This window comes from Anomalospiza imberbis, chromosome 1, assembly GCF_031753505.1.
Source record: "Anomalospiza imberbis isolate Cuckoo-Finch-1a 21T00152 chromosome 1, ASM3175350v1, whole genome shotgun sequence".
Lineage (NCBI taxonomy): Eukaryota > Metazoa > Chordata > Aves > Passeriformes > Viduidae > Anomalospiza > Anomalospiza imberbis.
The window spans coordinates 147,246,551-147,263,990 of NC_089681.1; the positions used below are offsets into that span (position 1 = coordinate 147,246,551).

General features: G+C 49.0%; 1 protein-coding gene across 4 annotated transcripts; it reads right to left on the minus strand.

The window, feature by feature from the left end:
* Positions 1-686: 686 nt before the first annotated feature.
* On the minus strand, positions 687-16,277 carry CSRNP1 (cysteine and serine rich nuclear protein 1). 4 transcript variants are annotated; one of them, XM_068175332.1, is made up of 5 exons: positions 16,097-16,277; positions 8,896-9,091; positions 6,342-6,601; positions 5,571-5,867; positions 687-4,575 (listed from the first exon to the last, which is right to left on the minus strand). In XM_068175332.1, exons 2-5 carry the CDS (start codon positions 9,065-9,067, stop codon positions 3,592-3,594), a joined length of 1,713 nt encoding a protein of 570 aa, XP_068031433.1. In that variant the 5' UTR covers positions 9,068-9,091; positions 16,097-16,277; the 3' UTR covers positions 687-3,591. The 4 variants fall into 4 exon arrangements, with proteins under 4 accessions (XP_068031433.1, XP_068031426.1, XP_068031441.1 ...); XM_068175325.1 differs by having other exon boundaries at positions 8,896-9,093; positions 16,102-16,276; XM_068175340.1 differs by lacking the exon at positions 16,097-16,277 and adding an exon at positions 14,978-15,255.
* Positions 16,278-17,440: the final 1,163 nt, after the last annotated feature.

Genomic DNA, 17,440 nt, shown 5'->3' on the forward strand with positions numbered 1-17,440 from the left:
CTCCATGGATGAGCCTCTTTTCAGTATTTCTGCTTTTACAGCTCAGCAAATAATTTGTAACAAATAGTTTATTCAATTAATTGAGCTTCTCTGCTCTGGGGGCAGATGGCAACCTTTAAAAATGGATTCCCAATGGAAAACTAGACAATGGCATTCTTTGGCCAATTTCCTTTGCTTTCAGGTCAATGGCAGTGGTTATGATTTATGCCTGTGCTGACAACCACAGACCCATGGGAGAGGTGTGCTCTTCCCCATCTAGATTCCTGGGATTTATTCATCTTTTTCCCTTTGTACCATGGGCTGCTTCACATGCTACTCTCTTCTTTCCGTGCTGTTGCCATGACCAAGAGTATTTTTTCTGTTTTTCCCCAGGGGCACAGGACCATGGTGATGCTTCTGTCCAGCTGCATCCTTCCAGGTCCCAGGGGGAGCATGGGGCAATGAGAAATGGTTTGTAACCCAGGAGGGAAAGTGGTTTCCAGGGTTTCCCAAGATTTCTCCTTGGTGATGTGGATGCTGCCATGACTGTTGTCTATTCCATCATTCCCTTAGAGACAAGCAGCCACCATCCACCAGGCCAAAATTTTGGGAAAACCACATCCCATGCACTGATTTTTTACTTTATTTAGAGAAAACAGAAAAGGTTATTGTGTCACACAAAGGACATTAGTGAAGACACTGCCGTATTCAAACAAAATTCTTTTATTGAAAGTGTAATGGAAATTTCTTCATATTGCTTTGATGAAATGAGAGACAGCAGCTGTAGACAAATATGCTTTTTTTTATAAACAAATGCAAATGGATAAGGTAAAAATAAAGCATTTTTTTAACTTGTACCTTTAAGCAACATAATCACAATATATACACAAAGAAAGCTAAAATAAAGCTATGTTGAAACCAAAGCGTTTCAACCAATACATTAGATAATTACAGATTGTGTCAATAAATACCCAGTTTTTAAACTGTTTAACAGGCAACTTTTTACACAGATACCGAGAAGAAAAAAAAATTATATATTTACAATTCAGTGCCCTGGGGGAAAAAAAAAATAGAAAAAAATTTTTTTTTTTTCTTTTTTGGCACCAACACAAATAAAAAGAATAAATTATTGAAAAAAAATCCACAAGGCAGGAGTCAATCCCAATAATTCATTTAAAAAAGTGTGTGTGTGTGTATATATATATATATATATATATATATATATATATAAACACAGGCATATATTTTATATATAAATATATATATGCAGAGAAACCTAGGAATGTTACAAAATATATTAGTGCCAATAAATACAGAATGCTACCAGACTTTCAACTGTCAGTATTTTTGATGCAGTCTGAAGGATAAGGAACTACCACCTAGGAGATAACCGAAAAGGGGATTTTTCAGTCTAAACAAACAATGACGACAATGAAAAATAATAATAAAAATAATAATAATAATAACAATTACAATAATAATAATAATAATAATAATAGATATATCCAGGAAATCCTCCATCTGCCAGTAGTATTCCTACAGTTGCCCCAGGGGCGATGCCTTGCAGGAGGAAGCGGCGGCGAGCACGGGCTCGGGACCCGCTCGTGGCCATGGGGGATCAGCTCCACTTCCAGGATGACTGGCTCAATACCAGAGAAGATGTACAATTAAATAGCAATAATAAGGATTTTAAGAAACCCCAAGCAACCCACGTTTCGTACGCCAGAAGTTTCCTAAATTGGCGGCAGGTTTGCAGTGAGGCACCTGTCGAAGAGCAGGTATCCAAGAGCACCATCCCTGTGGTTGGGGATAGAAACAGTTCAGCCAATAGAAAAATCCTCAAATCCACGTTTCGGGGTTGGTTCACTTGTCTGTGTGTCTCTGCACCCCCAGAAGTTCCCTCCAGCTGCTCCCAGGGCAGCAGAGCTGGGGACACCAGAACTGTCTCCTCCTCCTGTGCTGGTAATGCCAGGAATCATTCCTATCACCAAATTTTCCAAGGGGGATTTTAAAGCCGGTAGGTTTTAAATCCGTTTTGCTTTTTCCATACCACTGGTGTAGGCACTTAGTGTATCACTGATGCACAGATTTTTTGTCCAGTTACATCTCGTGGCCAAACAGTGTCATGCTCTCAGACTGACTTAAATACCAAAAGGCAGCCTCCAGTATCCTTCCTAAACACAAAGATTTCTCTCGTTTTAAAAACCAAAAGCCTTCAGTTTTTCAGCTTGGTCTTCAGGTCTTCAAAAACTGTACTCACAGGACAAATAACCCAATAAATTTCATATCCATCTGTTTTGCTTGAATTACTTGATTCACCTATATAAAAAATATAGTACAATCAGTGTGACCCACTGGATTTTGGAGCTGCGACATCCTCGGTGCTGGGGAGTCCTAAGGAGCATTGCCGAGGAGCTTGAGCACTGTTGCTGTTTTGGCTTTGCTCTCCCAAAGCCCCCGACGAGGGCAGCCAAGGTCCTTATGGTTACACCTCCCCACCGCTGCTGACAGTTCCTCTGCATATTCAGGCACCATAACTGGTGGGGAAAGATCTCATGGCCAAATCCCTAGGAAATTAAATAAATTATAAAATAATTTACAAAAAGGGGTTGGGTTTTGTTTCGTGCTAGTATTAATGTTACTTCTTAAATAGTTGAAGGTTTTGCTTGCTTTGCTCTCCACAGTGACATTATGGAGACCAGACACCATTCTCATGTCTACGACAAGGCTGGGAGAAACCAAGGGATGTTGCACGAACTCTTCCCTCGTCCCTGCCCTCCCACACCACTTCTGTTCAGTGTTTTTAGAAATGTGAAGTGAAGACCAAACAGCCAACATCATTCAGACTCAGAAAAACCAGGGTCATCTTCCTCTTGAAGACCTTATTGCCCTTCCAGGTCATCGACAAACCACAGTGCTATTCACGTACTACAGGTAGAAAATAAATAAATACAGATATATTATGCAAAAAAATATGATTGTACACATAATACATCTGAGGTATTACCAATTTAAATAAGGTTTCATGCTAGTTCAAGCTTCAGTGGCTAGTTAAATTCTGGAATTTGCAATAAATAGATGAAGAATGATTATGTATATAGTGTATGGATCTCTTCTGTAAACCTCATCAGATTTAAACGTAAGAGTGTGTTGGGCCAACTCTTACGTAAACCACAAATTTTCACAATAAATACAGCTTCAAAAAGTTGCCTTAAAAAGTTCCTGCAACACTGAAACGTTTCTAGAAGGGGCTGTATGGATGACTGGCAACGTTAGCGAGGAGTTTTTCTTAACAGGTCTTTTCGTACAAAACACAAGGAAATTCTCATGTGAAAGTCTTTCTCCCTCCCTCCCTCCCTTCCCCACCCCGTCATGAAAGTTTAGAAATTTTTGCACAAACAGCGAGAGAACTGATTATAGCTGCAGTATGTCAAAATGTCCACGTTGTATAAAGACCAAAAATAGTTAATTTGCTTAGAAAGTCTTCTGCTGTTGCTGTTTTTTCCTCCTTATATTTGAGTAGCACACCACCCTTTCAGTGAAAGTTTGCCTGTCCAATTGTTCCTCCGTTTTCCTTTCTGCCTGAGTCCTTGCCCAAGCCACACTGGTGTTTCACACTTTCACTGTCTCCATCAGCGATGACTTGATGGCATCCTCCAAAAGTTGATTGTCTGTGAAAGGGGCCGGGGTTTCAGGGACGGATTCGGACAAACCAATGAGGGACTCCAAGAAACAGGAGCCCTGATCTCCAGCTTGTGGGAAGCCAGGGAAATTAGGCAACTGAAACTGTAACGCTGAGAAGTTATCCAGGTTCTCATACTCCTTTAAGGAGTTGTAAAGGGGTCCCAAGTTATAGTCTGAGAAGGACTGGAAGAAATCCAAGGAATCAGAGGAAAGGCTGAGGTCAGCATAGCTCTTGGAGCAGGGCTCAGTGGAGGAGGAGGCGCAGCAGGACAGCCCATCACACCTCACATGGGCTGCATCCTCCAGCAAACCCCCGCTGTCCTGGTTGGCATTCTCATCCAGGCACTCCGAGAGGTGGGACAAGTGGCCAGGGACAGGCTTGGCCTCGCTGCCGTGGTCCTCAATGAAGAAGTCGGTGGGATGGAAGCAGCCGAGGTCATCCTGGCCACGCCTGCTCTCTTCCTCGGCATCCGAGTCGTTGAAATGGAGGATGCGCGCCAAGCCGTCGTCGTCCACGTCCGACTGGGATTTGTCAGAGGGGAGGCTCTCGTAGGGCTCCTCCAGGTCCTCACTGGGGTGGGAGGAGATGGAAGAGTCTGTCATGTCACTGCTGCAGCTGTTCTCCCCCAGGGCCTCCAGCTCGGGGCTGAACTGGAAGGCAGGTGCCAGCGGCACCGCGCGCTCCTCCAGCGAGCCCTTTCCTGCCGCGCATCCCAGCGGAGGGAGCCGCTCCCGGAAAGGGGGCTCAGCCTCCGCCACCTTCTCGCTGCTCTGCTGCTGCTTCTCCAGCTCCAGCTTCATGATGGTGTGGATGAAATGCGTCTGCACGCGGGCCTGGTTGAACTCGATCCTGCCCTCGGTGTTGCCACAGCCGTCCTTGGTGCAGCCACAGGGGAAGGAGGTGTGATCCATCTGGCAACAGGGAGAAGCAGAGGGGGAGGGTTAGGATTGAACCCAGTGGCATAAAACCAAAACTGCCAGTGACTTGTCTGCCCTGAGAAACCAAGTAACAGCTGAGGGGTTTAAAAGCAGGAAGAAAAAAAAATGACACCTTGCTCTTTTGAAGAGGTGTCACAATAAGCTGGATTTCAGTACAAGTGAAGAAGAAAGATTCCAAAAAAAAAAAAAAAAGCAAAATACAATGGTCCAAAAGGAGACATAAGGGAAAAAAAGTGAGTTTTTTCTTTATTTCTATTTAATTATTTCACTATCTGATCTGCAGCAGCCACTAGAGGGGGGCTGTGACACACACGGAGCACCTGTGTGCACCCACCTCCGCCACCCCCAGCCTCCAAACACGGCGCCGAGGAAGAAAGCAGCACCCAGAATAGGGAATGAGGCTCCCTAAATACAGCTGGGCAGGCACTCACAAAAAATATCCTGTAAAATATAACTCCCTAGTTGAATACAGGGGGATTATCCCACTGTGCAGGTGGCCTGCACAGCTCCACTGTGGGCTGACGCTCAGCTGACACTCCCACGTTCCCTGAGCACACTGCGATTTGTGACACACACCAGAAGAAAAAGGAATTAAAAATAAAACCTGGGGGAGGGGGAGAAAGCGCAGCCGCGTGTGAGGAGCAAGGAGCTCTTCCTTGCAGACACTCCCATGTGGCCCACCTCCAACAGGAGGTGAAGCAGGTATGGATCTCGTGGGGACGTACAGTGGGGACATTCTCATTGTGGTGTGGGGGTGGCAGTGCGTGTGATTTGGGAAGAGGGTGCTTTCGAGCAGTGCCTGCCTTGCAGCCTGAGGGATGCTCCAAGAGCTTTCTGCACCGCCAAGCACAGGTGGGAGCAGATGGATTTACAGGCTGCCCCAACTCTGTCCAAATTGCTCACACCTCCCTGCTCTAACACACCGCTGGAACCACGGCATCTCCCCATGCCCAGGGGTGAGGCTGTACCTGACATTTAATGCCTGCCAAGCTGCAGCTGCAGGTCTCGGGGTCGCAGACCTCGCGGCAGTCGCAGCCGCAGTCCTCCCGGGACAGGCGGATGTTGTGCAGCTCCCGCTTCTCCTCCTTGTCGATCTTCTTCACCCCCACAGCCTTCAGCAGCGCGCGCCTCTTCTTGGCGGGGTAGGGCTGCAGGAAGAAGCCGTCCTCCAGGTCCACGTTGCTGACGTCGATGTCGTCGTCGGAGATGTCCTCGATGGTGAGCTGGTTGGCCTCTTCGGACTCCTTGGTGCCATTCATGGTTAGCTGAGGGCAAAAAATGGACAAAGCATTAGGGGCTTGTTTGGGACTCAGAGCCATTGGAAGCCCCAGCTGAGGGGAAACAAGAAAGGAATGACCTCTCCCCCACAGTGGCCAACCTCAGGATCAACATCTAAGAGCCCACAAGGACCTGACATGTGACTGGGCATGTGTCCTGGGATATCCAGTATCTAAATCAGAAATGAAAAGACTTTGGGAGACACCAAGAAGAGTCTCAAGTGGATCCCAGGGCAGAGAGGTACTACCAAAAGAGCAAAAATGTCTTCTGTGTCTTTTCACTTTTCAAAGGTGGGGAACTAAATGAAAATCCCCCAGTGGATCCTGTGTTTTTCTGGAGACCCAAACTGAGAGCTAAAGATTGATGCCCACAGGTCTCAGAGGCTCTTACTTAAAAACTGGCCAATTAACCAACAACAACCACCAGCTCCTCATCAACCCAGCCCCACGCTCCTCACTCACTTTCCATTTCAACGCTTCCAACTTCTCCTCTTTTAATTTCTCTTCGAGCTTGCCCCGACGGACATTTTCCTGCTCCTTTGAAAACTCTGCCAGCGTGAACTGCCGGGAGGAGCTGTGTTTGCTCACCATCCCCAGGGTACAGCCCCCACGGCTAGGCACGCTCGTGAAGCCCTGGCAGCGTGGGAAGTAAAACACAGTGACCCGGTCAAACTCCACATTGTTCTTCTTTAGTCGCTTGGATTTCTTGAGGATTGACGTGGCTAAAAAGGGGAGAATTAAAAAAAGAGAAAGCACTAAGTTGGTGCTGCCATGCTGCAGCTGGAATAGAAATATTACAAACAGGCAGGACTTGTAATTATTCTCTCAAGAGGAACACACTGGGACAAGGCTACAACATCACTTGCAGCTAACACCTCAGAGGTGGGATGAGGATGGAGACGAAGCTAAGCCAAGCCCCGCTGCATCAGAGTCACCGATGAGATTCACCCTACGAGGTGGTTGCTGCTTCTCCTTCCCGCTTGACTTCCCCCAGGAACATCCATTTGCTTATTCTTCACGTGTGGCAGAGCATAATGAACAAGCAACCAGCCATCCTACACATCTGTCTCTCTAAATCCACTCTGCCCCACACTCAGGAGCCCCTGGTCTGCACCTGGCAGGACAAGGCATTGGTACTCTTGGTGCTCCATGGCTCCAGCTTTTGTGGCAGGGCAGAAAATAGCCCACACGGCTGTTTTTTCTGGTGCTTCCTTTCACCATCCACTGGGAGGAACTCTGAATCTATGGTTTATTCTCAAGAGACTCATTTGAGAGCAGCTGCAAAGATGTTAATCTTTGTGCAGGTGATCCCCGGGTAAACATGGCAATACACGACTCTGGTTTATCTTAAACTGCTGAAACATGCTACACATCACTTAGAGCAGAGCCTCTCCAGAGATAGCTGGCCCTGCACAGCTGCACGTGCAATCACAGGAGATGGAGGGGGACTAATTAGTCAGGGCAGGTTCAGAGTCAGTGAGTTTCCATGAGTGTGGCCTGCCAAGAAAGTAAAGCCAGGCACAGCCGCGTGAGTGTGGCAGGAACAAGAGCCAGCTACACCCAAATTTGTGGTGGGGAGGTATATCTGGTCCCATTCTCTGCTAGCGCAGGGGTGCCTTGGTTGCCTCGATGGAAAAAAATAACCCAGAAAGGATGGGTGACTGCTGCAGAGCTGGGATCAAGCCCTGCTCTTTGGGAGGCAAAGCCACAAGCAGCCCTACAGTGGGACTCAAGGTAAAGACTGCAACAACCCGAGGGGCTCGGCTGGTTTGGTGGGCCCCAAAGGGTGTGAAAGTGCAAGACTGGACAGTTAACTGCACCCACATTTCACAGGTCTCACTTGCCAAAATATAGTGTTTCAGTTTCGTGTGGAAAAAAAAAAAAAAAAAAAAGAAAAAGATAAAAAAGAAGTGTTCACCCAGCTGTGTCAGCAGCTTCTGCTCAATAGCTGGGGGTTCACACTGGGTCCTGCAGTCACTCTGATCATATCTTTGCACTGTGCGTTGCATTTTCACAATAACCTTGACTCAATCTCCTAAAACATGAGCTCTTTATCAGAAGGCAAGTTAACCACCACGATCATCTATCGGCCGAGCTGCTGCACTTTGGCATTTGCTTCTCTCTCCCTGCACCCCTCCTCTGAAATTGTTTTCCCATTCCTGACCCTTTTCCAATTGAGCCAGAGAATACAAAAAGTTCATTGTTTTGTCACAAAACCTGGGAAGACAAGCAAGAATGAGACTCTTTATTATTACAAGACTTCTAAAGCCTTTTCAGACCACTGCGTGTTTGTGTATGTCTGCTAAGTGGACCTTAACTGCTATATACAGTGGGTGTTCAGTATAATTTACTAGGTTGGACTATTTCTCCTCCATGAAGATGTTCTTCTGTTGTACTTTTTATTTTTCCCTTCGCACGGCAGATAAAGGGCTTTACAACACTGCCTTCTGTGTGTTTTCCTAAAAGCTCTCAAAACTTACATTGCTGGGAAAACAAAATAGCTTTTATCTGTACTAGCAGCAGAGGCAATGTCAAACGTGTCATGTTCTTTGGCAAAGTACCCACTTTACGTAGGAAACAAGTTCTGAAATGGTAATTACGCTACTGGTTAATCATTTTTAAAAAACAGCATTATGGGCCTTCACTGTCTGATTAGGTTTTGCCTGTGAAACAGCTTGACAGGGAACTGAGGGTTGGTGGGATGGTCCTGCAGCACAGGCTCGGAGGCACCCACATGCCTCCACACACCCATCCTTGGGTTTCTATTCCTGCAAACCTGGACTTCAGCAAAAATGTTCCAAAGGAGTAATAAATACTGGAAGGAAGGACTGAGGAAGACCACTGTGAGGAGGATGGATGATTATAAATCAGTGTCATGACAGGTAGCAGGTGTCACAACCATTTCTAGCCATAAAGGTGTACCCCAAGGGGGCCTGTGTGTGGTGATGACCCACCACCACCCTACAAAACCCCATGCAGCGGCACGGCTGATCCTGGCAAAGCCAGAGGTACTCACGGGTGAAGCTGGACATTAAGGCAGAGCTGGGCTTGGGCTCTCCACGGGAATTCTCCTCATCAGTGTCCCAGCCTGAGGATGCTGAGGAGGAGAGGGGGGAGCAGGAGGAGGAGGAGCAGTAGGTGCTGTCATCCCCCAGCTCTTCATACTTCCTTTTCAATACTCCGCTCATGGTGACGCCGTTTTTGTCATATAACTGGAAAACAAAGGAAAAAACCAACATGAAGCCAGGGAAATCTTGGCAGTTTCTGGTGATGAGCAGGACAGCTGTAACCCCCAGCAAGGCTTCCCCATCAGATCCACGTGGCCATGCAGATGTGACTCCCAAAAAATGCTGCTCCTAAAACACCTCGTCTTGCTACACTCGCTGTGCACACCTGTGAATTTCTCTCCCATTTCACAACACTGCAGAAGAAACTGACTATCCCAGAAAACAAACTGTCCAGAAACCAATCCAATCAACACAAATGTCATCAAACAGTAAGTATTACATTTTGCTTACTAATTCTTTTATGTTCACTCCTCACCCAGATCGCTTTCTATGCAGTTACAGCTTTAACGTCTTGCTAATTACAAAAATAAGCCAGTTTGCAGAAAACAATCTGTTGGCATGATTTACTTGCTACAGCCCCCCGGGGAAACAGACTTATTAAATGAAGCACTGAAATACAAATATATCAACTGTGAAGAACAGCCCTTCTCCTCACGGTGCCTTTCATAGCCAGTCCCCCATTCAATAAGCTATTCTTGTTTAGGCTGGGTTATGTATCAAGCATAGAAGCAATTAAAAACAAGGCAGCTAATTAAAAACAAAGGAGCTCTGTACTTGCCTAGATTCCTAAATTTCCTGCATGCTTTGCCCCTGCTCATCTTAAAGGAAAAAAAAAAAGAAAGCCAAAAATAACTGTGTTGCATCTTTTAAACATTGCTTTTATAAAGTTTGTGTCAATTTGGGAGATGAAAAAAAAAAAAAAAAAACCACAAAAGCTACAGACTTTGCCTGCAGTACGTTTGGGCAATGCTCTCAGGCACAGGGTGGGATTCTTGGGTTGGTCCTGTGTATGGCCAGGAGCTGGGACTTGAAGATCCTTGTAGGTCCCTTCAACTCAGGCTATCCTATGATTCTAATGGACATCAGCACCCACTCATCCTGGGATGCTCCTGCACTGATGATGGATTATTCCACCTTTGAGACCCCAGCAACACCATCCCAGCTCCCCCTGCTCCTGCAGAAGCCACTGCCAGCTTATTTGAGAGCCAGTGAGCCACCCCCAGAGCTGAGAGCCAGGCTGCTGCCTGAGGGGTGGCTTGCCCTGACCCCATCCCACCAGGCTGTAAGGCACAACCACGGTGGGAGGGAGGCAGCACCAGCCCAGGAACTCCTTCCAGCAAGGAAGGCAGAGCCCCAGCAATGTGGGATGCTACCAGCCACCCCATAATACACAAAAGCTAAAGCATCCCTAGAACCTGGATAATCTGGGGCAGTAGACAGCCCTGGGATGGTGACAGTGCAGATACAGGGGTGCCAGACACCCAGTCCACATCCCCTCCCACCACACGAAACTTCTCCATCAGCCAAATTCATTCTTTGCAATCCAAACACTTTCTCACTCCGCTTTGCATGTCTGAAGTGAATTTAAGTCTCTGAAAAAGAAAAAAAAAACAAAACAAAGCAAAGCACTAAAGCTGCCCTTCTGACAGACCTGAGGAGGCAGCACAGACACCACATCAGCTGCAGAACCTCCCCACCGTGGGATTTTCAGTGTCCTGACAGCACCAAGCAGTATCACGTTGCAGGACAGGAGCACACAGTTCCTTCCAAGTCCTGCACCAACCCTCCCTAATTATGTTTACCACAAGCTTCCCAGGAGACAATAGTCACCTTAAAGGTCAAATAAGTCCCTGGCTGAAGCACTTCTCTGGCCTGGAGGAGTTAATCATTCGCTGCAAGGCGTGCTTACAGGGCCAGTACGTCCCCCTGAACCTGGGGAGAAGTGATCCCTCCATCCCTCCTCCTCCTCAACAGTCCTGGAGCTGCAGGTGGTTTTGCCACAGAGGGGGTTGTTGTTTTGTTGGCCTTAATCCAAAATAGATGCAGAGAAGGTGGATTTGGCCACCCTCCAGCCCCAGCAGCACATGTCCTACCTGACACCTGGATTAACCCCTTTCCTGCCTGCTCCATGGCAAAGCTGAGCTCACAGGCGGCCACAGAACAGCAAATAACAAACTTTTTATTTGCCTTATTTTTGTGCATGTGCCTCCTGCTCTGTCTCATGTTTGCTTTAAGAACAACCAAGAGCAAAGAAACTCTCCAAATCCATGGCAGGGGTCCAAATCCAAAGCCTGGGCTGCTTTTTGTTTGCAGAGGTTTGCAGACCCCACTGTCCACCTGGAATGGGCAAAAAATTTGCAAAAAAAAAAAAAAAAATCCCACATGTGGCTTGAAAGAGCATCAGTTCCTGCTGCAGAGAGAATGCTCCACAGGACAGGGAGGGATGACAGTGAGGGATGCCACCATAGCCAAGGGAGGGAGGAACCAGCTCCTAAAATGCCTGTAGGACACATTTCCAACAGCAAACACCCTCAGAGATGTGATCCTGACCGCATCCAAGTCCCGTGGGAGACAATGGAGACTGCTGCAGCAGCCAAGGTCATGCTGCTGAGACAGGGATAACTCCCAGGGCTGGACCAGACGTGCAGCAGCCCTGATGCTCAGGTCACCTGCCAACCCAGCAGCCCATCAGGGGCTGCACCACATCCCCCCAGACCAACCCCACAGGGAAACCAGAGCGCTCTCCTCCAGCCAGAGAACCCAGCGAACACAAACACCACGCCAGAGCCAAGGCAAGCTGTGCATAAGATGGTGCAATTCTATTTATTTATTTTTTAAATACTATCACCAGCCAGGAGGATGAAGGGAGGTTTGTGCAGCTCCCCATCTATGAGAATGAGCCAAATGGATAGGGAAAAAAAAAACACTTTTGGCATGCTGTCTTCTTCAAGACACCTATTGTTTTGTTAATGCAAAGGAGGCGTTGTGCAAACAGGACTGCCAGCTAATGGGAAAAAGCTGGTGAACCTGCTGCCCACCAGCCAAAATATAGTGATTTTCTCCTGTTACACCTTCTCCCTCATTGCTGATTTATGACTGTGAGGTTTTCCAAGCCAAATTTTCAAATCCTTCCCAGGAGAGATGTAGTGGAGCTTCACCCATCAGTGTCTGCTTCTACCCTACTCCAAAAAATCCTCCGGATGGGCATTTTACTGTCAAAGCCAGGATGATCCTCTGCTCCCCTCCTCACCCTGGCATGTGGAGACAGAATTCACACCAGCAATTTGGATGCTGCCTTTAAAGCCATGTCACCAAGGCCACTGGTCACTCAGCCAAAAAAGCCCAGAGGCCCATTCAGACACAATGAGGATATTTTAATTGCAGTAATTTTGCAAAGAATCTTAAACCCACAGTGGTGTCTTACAAGCAAGTCCCAAAAATGTCCACAGCAGCATGGAAAAAATAAATATATGTATCTGAGTTTGCCATTGCAAATCTCTGCAGGCACCGAGTGCAGGATTTCACCACCTTCTCTTTCTCTTTTTTTTTTTTTTTTTTTTTTTACATAACCTGAAATAAAATAATCCTATCTTCCTTTCAGTTGCCAAAAAAGACATTCTGTTCTTGGCTAAGACTTCTTACTCATCTATTTTACTGAAAACAGCTTTTGGAACAAGTACATAATGCAATGGATCAAACCCGCAGGAATTCCTCTCTGGCACCAGAACTCCCACTATCCTGGGAATACTTTCTAACAAATATTTAGCCCAGATGTGCATTCCTTTCTTTCTCTCTCCCTCCTTTTTTTTTTTTTTTTTTTTTTTTTAAGCATTAAAAGTTTGGGTGGGGGGAATAGGAAGGGGCAGTCCAGTTGGGGGGGGAAGGGAATCCAATCTGCAAAGTCCCATTTCTGGCACCCAGCAAGTTGCAGGGTAAAGCCCTAATACACTGGAATGCAAGGAATTAATGTTTTAACTATCCTCCTCTTGGACGACGTCTCAACAGTAAATATTTTCGAGTAATTTAGATTTAAGAAGGTTTGGCATTTGTTTAGCCAAGTGCAGAGGAAAGCAACTAAAAACCCCTAGCAGTGTCCAGTCTCCAGGAGACTGCACAAAGAGGCACCGTGGCTTTGGGCAGAATTATGAGGAGAAGATGTTTCAGTATTGTTGTATTTTGGGGCTGTAGATGTGCTTTGAAGCATCGGGCAATCACAGCAGTGGAAGCAAAGCAAAGGAAACTCCTCACAGCGACTCCAGCAGCTGCCTTTGCTTGTGCCACAATTCCCATGGTATTGCAGGAGAACACCCAGGAACATCCTTCCATTCTTTATTTATTTGAAATAAAGAATATTTCAAATTTTGGGGCTTGGTCGGTGGAACATCCTAAAGAATGGAAGGATCCCGATCTGTGCATGAGTTATTGAAAGCAAAGTTTCTTTTGCCAAGCGATTTAGGGAACACCAAGGAAACAACAATCCCTCCGACCCCCCAAAACTCAGCACAATGCACTAAAAGTATTCCATTTCCAGTGACTTTTTGAACTGGTTTGCTGACTTTAAAGCTCAGCCATCTGTTTGCAGCCCAGGAAGACAAAGTGGACTTATTCCAGCACACCAAGGTGGACTCTTCCCAGCACACCGGGACGAGGACTCGGGTGCTGGGAGTGAGTCAGAGCGGCTCCCGCTCCCTCCCCCAGAGCCGCAGTGGCTGTGCAGGTCTAGCAGGAGTAAATATTAGTTTAAAAAACATCACCGCATATTTTAGCCAGGTATGGCTCCGAGGGCAGCTCGTGGAGCAGCGCTGGGGGAGTTGCTGGGGTTGGTGTTTGTTTCTTGTGGGCAAAGAGATATTGGTGGGAGAATCCCCAAAAAGTGCTGCGGAGGTGAGCTTCCCGCTCAGCTATCCCAGAAACCCCATGTCTAACAGCAGTGGTGATCCCAGTAACACCTCAGGGTTATTTAATGATCGCCACGCTATCAGCACTGATTCATTGCTCAATCATTTAACTATTTTAATTCTTTGCATATTTACTTAAGTGGTTTCCCCTGTGCCCCCGTGACAGCCTCCCGATGACAACCCTTCCCAATTTCGGGGCTGACTGGAGCCAAGGGGAGCGGGATCATCCCACCAGGAGCCTCCAGGGGACAGTCCCACGCGTGTTCCCAGCCACATAAAGCTGTGCTTTCCAGTTCAGACCAGATTATTTTCACCCAGCTGGGTCTAAGGTTTCATAACCTTGCTCCGGTTAAAAATAGCCTCTGCCTACTATGCAACAGCAAAACCCAAAGTACGTCGTGCTGCGGAGTGGGAGCATGAATCAGTCCGTAGCACCACGAGTTTATGCTCCTGTCAGAGACTGAACAGGCAAAACACCTTCCCCGGAAGGAGCAGCAGAAGTGTTTACTCCATCTCCTAATTTTTGGAAGGCCACAAATGAAAAAAAAAAATGCAAAAGAAAAAGAAAAAAAAAATGCAAAAGAAAAAGAAAAAAAAATGGGATTGTCAGATTTTTCTACCAAGCCCTCACTTCTTGCTGACAGCTTGAAAGGTAAATAAGAAATTTCAGCAAATACATTAAAGGTTATCTGACACGGCCCAAAATGAAAGGAGGTTCAGATGTACTCGGCGCAGATTGCGCTGTAACAAACAGGAAAACAGCGAAGTGTGCTTTGTCTAGGAAAATCCTCTATTTGATCACACCTCATGAATAATTCACACCAGGTTTCCATATTTGTCCTCCTGTAGGTACACGCTGTGCGTTACCTTCCCTGCTATATATACGCACGCATTTCCTGCGCTGAATTATTAAAGCCTTTGCCGGGAGCTGCGGAGTCTCTCCGGGAGGAGAACAAACCCAACCATCCTGAAAATAACCCCGCCTCCCCCAGCCCCACACACACACCTTGACGGGCTACATCTGCAAACTGCTCAGCAGAGCGAAACTAAAATGATTTTCATGAAAAAATAAAGTAATAAAATCAATTAATAATTGGTGATCAATTCCTGATAACAAATGATAAGACTTAACCAGGCAGTGCTGGGTTAAGGGTTGGACCCGGGGATCTTAGAGGGCTTTTCCAGCCTTAAGGATTCCCTCATTCTGTGACTTCGAGGTTTGCAAACGGCCGTGAGGGTTTTCTCTCCATCCATCCCACCCAGGCGTTGGCATTCCAGGCGTTAGTAAGGCTGAGCTGCTTTGGGAAAGGGCTGTCCCTGTGTGTCAGCCTCTTCCTACAGCGACATTATGTAACTCGGAGGTGACAGACACTTTTGAGGATGCCGGGGGTAGAGGAGGGAGTTAGGGGGGCAGACAAAAAAAATTACAAAAAACCTGGGAAAACTTAGTAGTTGGGGGCGGGAGACGGAGTATCCTTTTTGGTTTTTTTTTTTTTTTTTTTTTTCCCCTCCTTTTTTCAGGTGGGATGTAAAAGCCGCGATGTCTTATTTCGGGAGGCGGGGGGTGTGGGGGGTGCCCCGCTCCGTCTGTCCGCCCGTCGGTCCCTCCGTGTGCCCGTCGGTAGGTGTTGCTGTAGCGACGGGAAAGCATCCCCAGCCGGGCGGATTTGGGGAAGAGCGAGCCGGCAAGGCTCCCCCCACCCCCCCCAACCTTTCTCTCAACATCAAAAAATTGGAACCGCGACCGTGGGGATGGAGCGGAGCCTGGACTTCCCGCGGCGGGGGTGAGGGTGGAACTCTGCGCTACTCCTAATAAATATTATAAAGGTGTTCGGGTGCCTGTACGGCACAGCCGACGGCAAAGTGCGGGGGGGCGGGTCGGGGGCGCAGCAAGCCCCCACCCCTTCCCCCAAGGAACGCCGTCCCGCTTGCCCCGGCGGGTCCCGGAGCTTCCCGGCGGCTCAGCCCCAGCCGCAGCCCCGCCGGGCTCCGCTCGCCCGCGGGCAGGAGCAGCGCGGCCAGACGGCGCCGGGGCGGCGCGACCGCCGGCAACGGGCGCCGGGCACCGGCAGCGACCCCCGGCCGGCGGGACGGCTCCGAGCCGCTCCCGGCGGCCGAACCCCGCGCTGGGCAGGCACCGAGCGGACCCCGCAGCCGCAGCCCCCGGTGGTAAAAGGCGAGCCTCCCCCTCTCCGCCCACGCCGTCTCCCCCATCCCCATCCCGGCGCCGGCTGCCCGCGGCGGTCCCTACCTGCGGCGGCGGTGTCGGCGCGGCGGCTCCGGCTGCAGCGGCGGTGCCTGGCGCGGCGCCTCCCGCTCCGCTGCCGGGGCCGGGCCGGGCTGCGCCGCCCCGCGCTGCCCTTTTCCGTCAGTGGAAAACTCCGGGCTCTGACGCAGGCGGTGACAGGAGCGGGGCCGGCCGGCCCGCCCGGCTTCCTGCCCCCGCCGGGCGGGGCGCTGAGTCAGGAGCGGCGGGAGGCACCGCCCCGCATCTCTCCGCACCGCCCCGCATCGCTCCGCACCGCCCCGCATCTCCCCGCACCGCCCCGCATCTCCCCGCACCGCCCCGCATCGCTCCGCACCGCCCCGCATCTCCCCGCACCGCCCCGCATCTCCCCGCACCGCCCCGCATCCCTCCGCACCGCCACGCACCGCTGCGGGGGAGCTGTGTCCCACAAGAAGTTGAGGAGCCACGGGGACAGGTTGGACCCCAAAGTGGGTCTGAGTAGCACGGAGGGCTGGGGACCCCAAAATGGATTTGGGTCCCACGGGGAAGTTGCATCCCACAAGGGGCTGGGGAGTCACAGGCTCAGCGTGGAGCCCAAAGTGGGTCTGAGTAGCACGGAGGGCTGGGGACCCCAAGTGAGAATCCAAATGCATTTAGGTCGCAAAGAGGAGTATCTATACTACAAGGGCTTGGGAAGTCATGGGTTCCACTTGGAACCCCAAGTGGTCATGGGGTGCTGGGACCCCCCAAAATGGATTTGAGTCCCTCAGGAGCTGGGGAGCCACAGGCACAACATGGACCCCAAAACACATTTGGGCACACAGGAGTCTGGGGACCCCAAAGCAAGAGAGCGTTGGCTGCTTCAGAGCCCACAAAGGGTTGTGAATCCACAGGGAAAACTTGGACCTCGAAACAAATTTGGGTACCACAGGGACTTTGGGTCTTACAAGGAATTGAACACCTACATGGCAAAACTTGAACCCCAAAATGGATTCAGGCACCACAGGGGCTGGGGACCCCCAAGCAGGTTTGGAACCTGAAAGGGATTTGGACCTTTCAGAGGGTTTAGATCCCTGCAAAATTTTGGGATTTGGGACCCACGGGCACAGCTTGGACTCCAGAATGCATTTAAATACCACAGGGGGCTTGGGAACCTGAAGCAGGTATGAACCCCCAAAAGGGTTTAGGAGCTTCAAGGGCCTTGGGTGCCCATGAAGGATTTGGTACCTACAGGCAAAGCCGGGACCCTGAAACACATTGGGGTCCCACTGGGGGTTTGAGCCATGCAAAGGTTTGGCGACCCACACAAGGGTTGGACTCCAGACAGATTTGAGTCCCACGGGGAGCTTGGGACCCACAAGTAGGCTT

Bases quoted from the DNA above. Each gene is read 5' to 3' on its own strand.
- CSRNP1 (XM_068175318.1), bottom strand. From the start codon at position 9,118: ATGTTGGTTTTTTCCTTTGTTTTCCAGTTATATGACAAAAACGGCGTC. The intron at 5,868-6,341 runs GTGAGTGAGGAG...TTTTGCCCTCAG, and splicing joins TGGAAGCGTTGAAATGGAAA to CTAACCATGAATGGCACCAA. The intron at 4,576-5,570 runs GTACAGCCTCAC...CCCTGTTGCCAG, and splicing joins TGGCAGGCATTAAATGTCAG to ATGGATCACACCTCCTTCCC.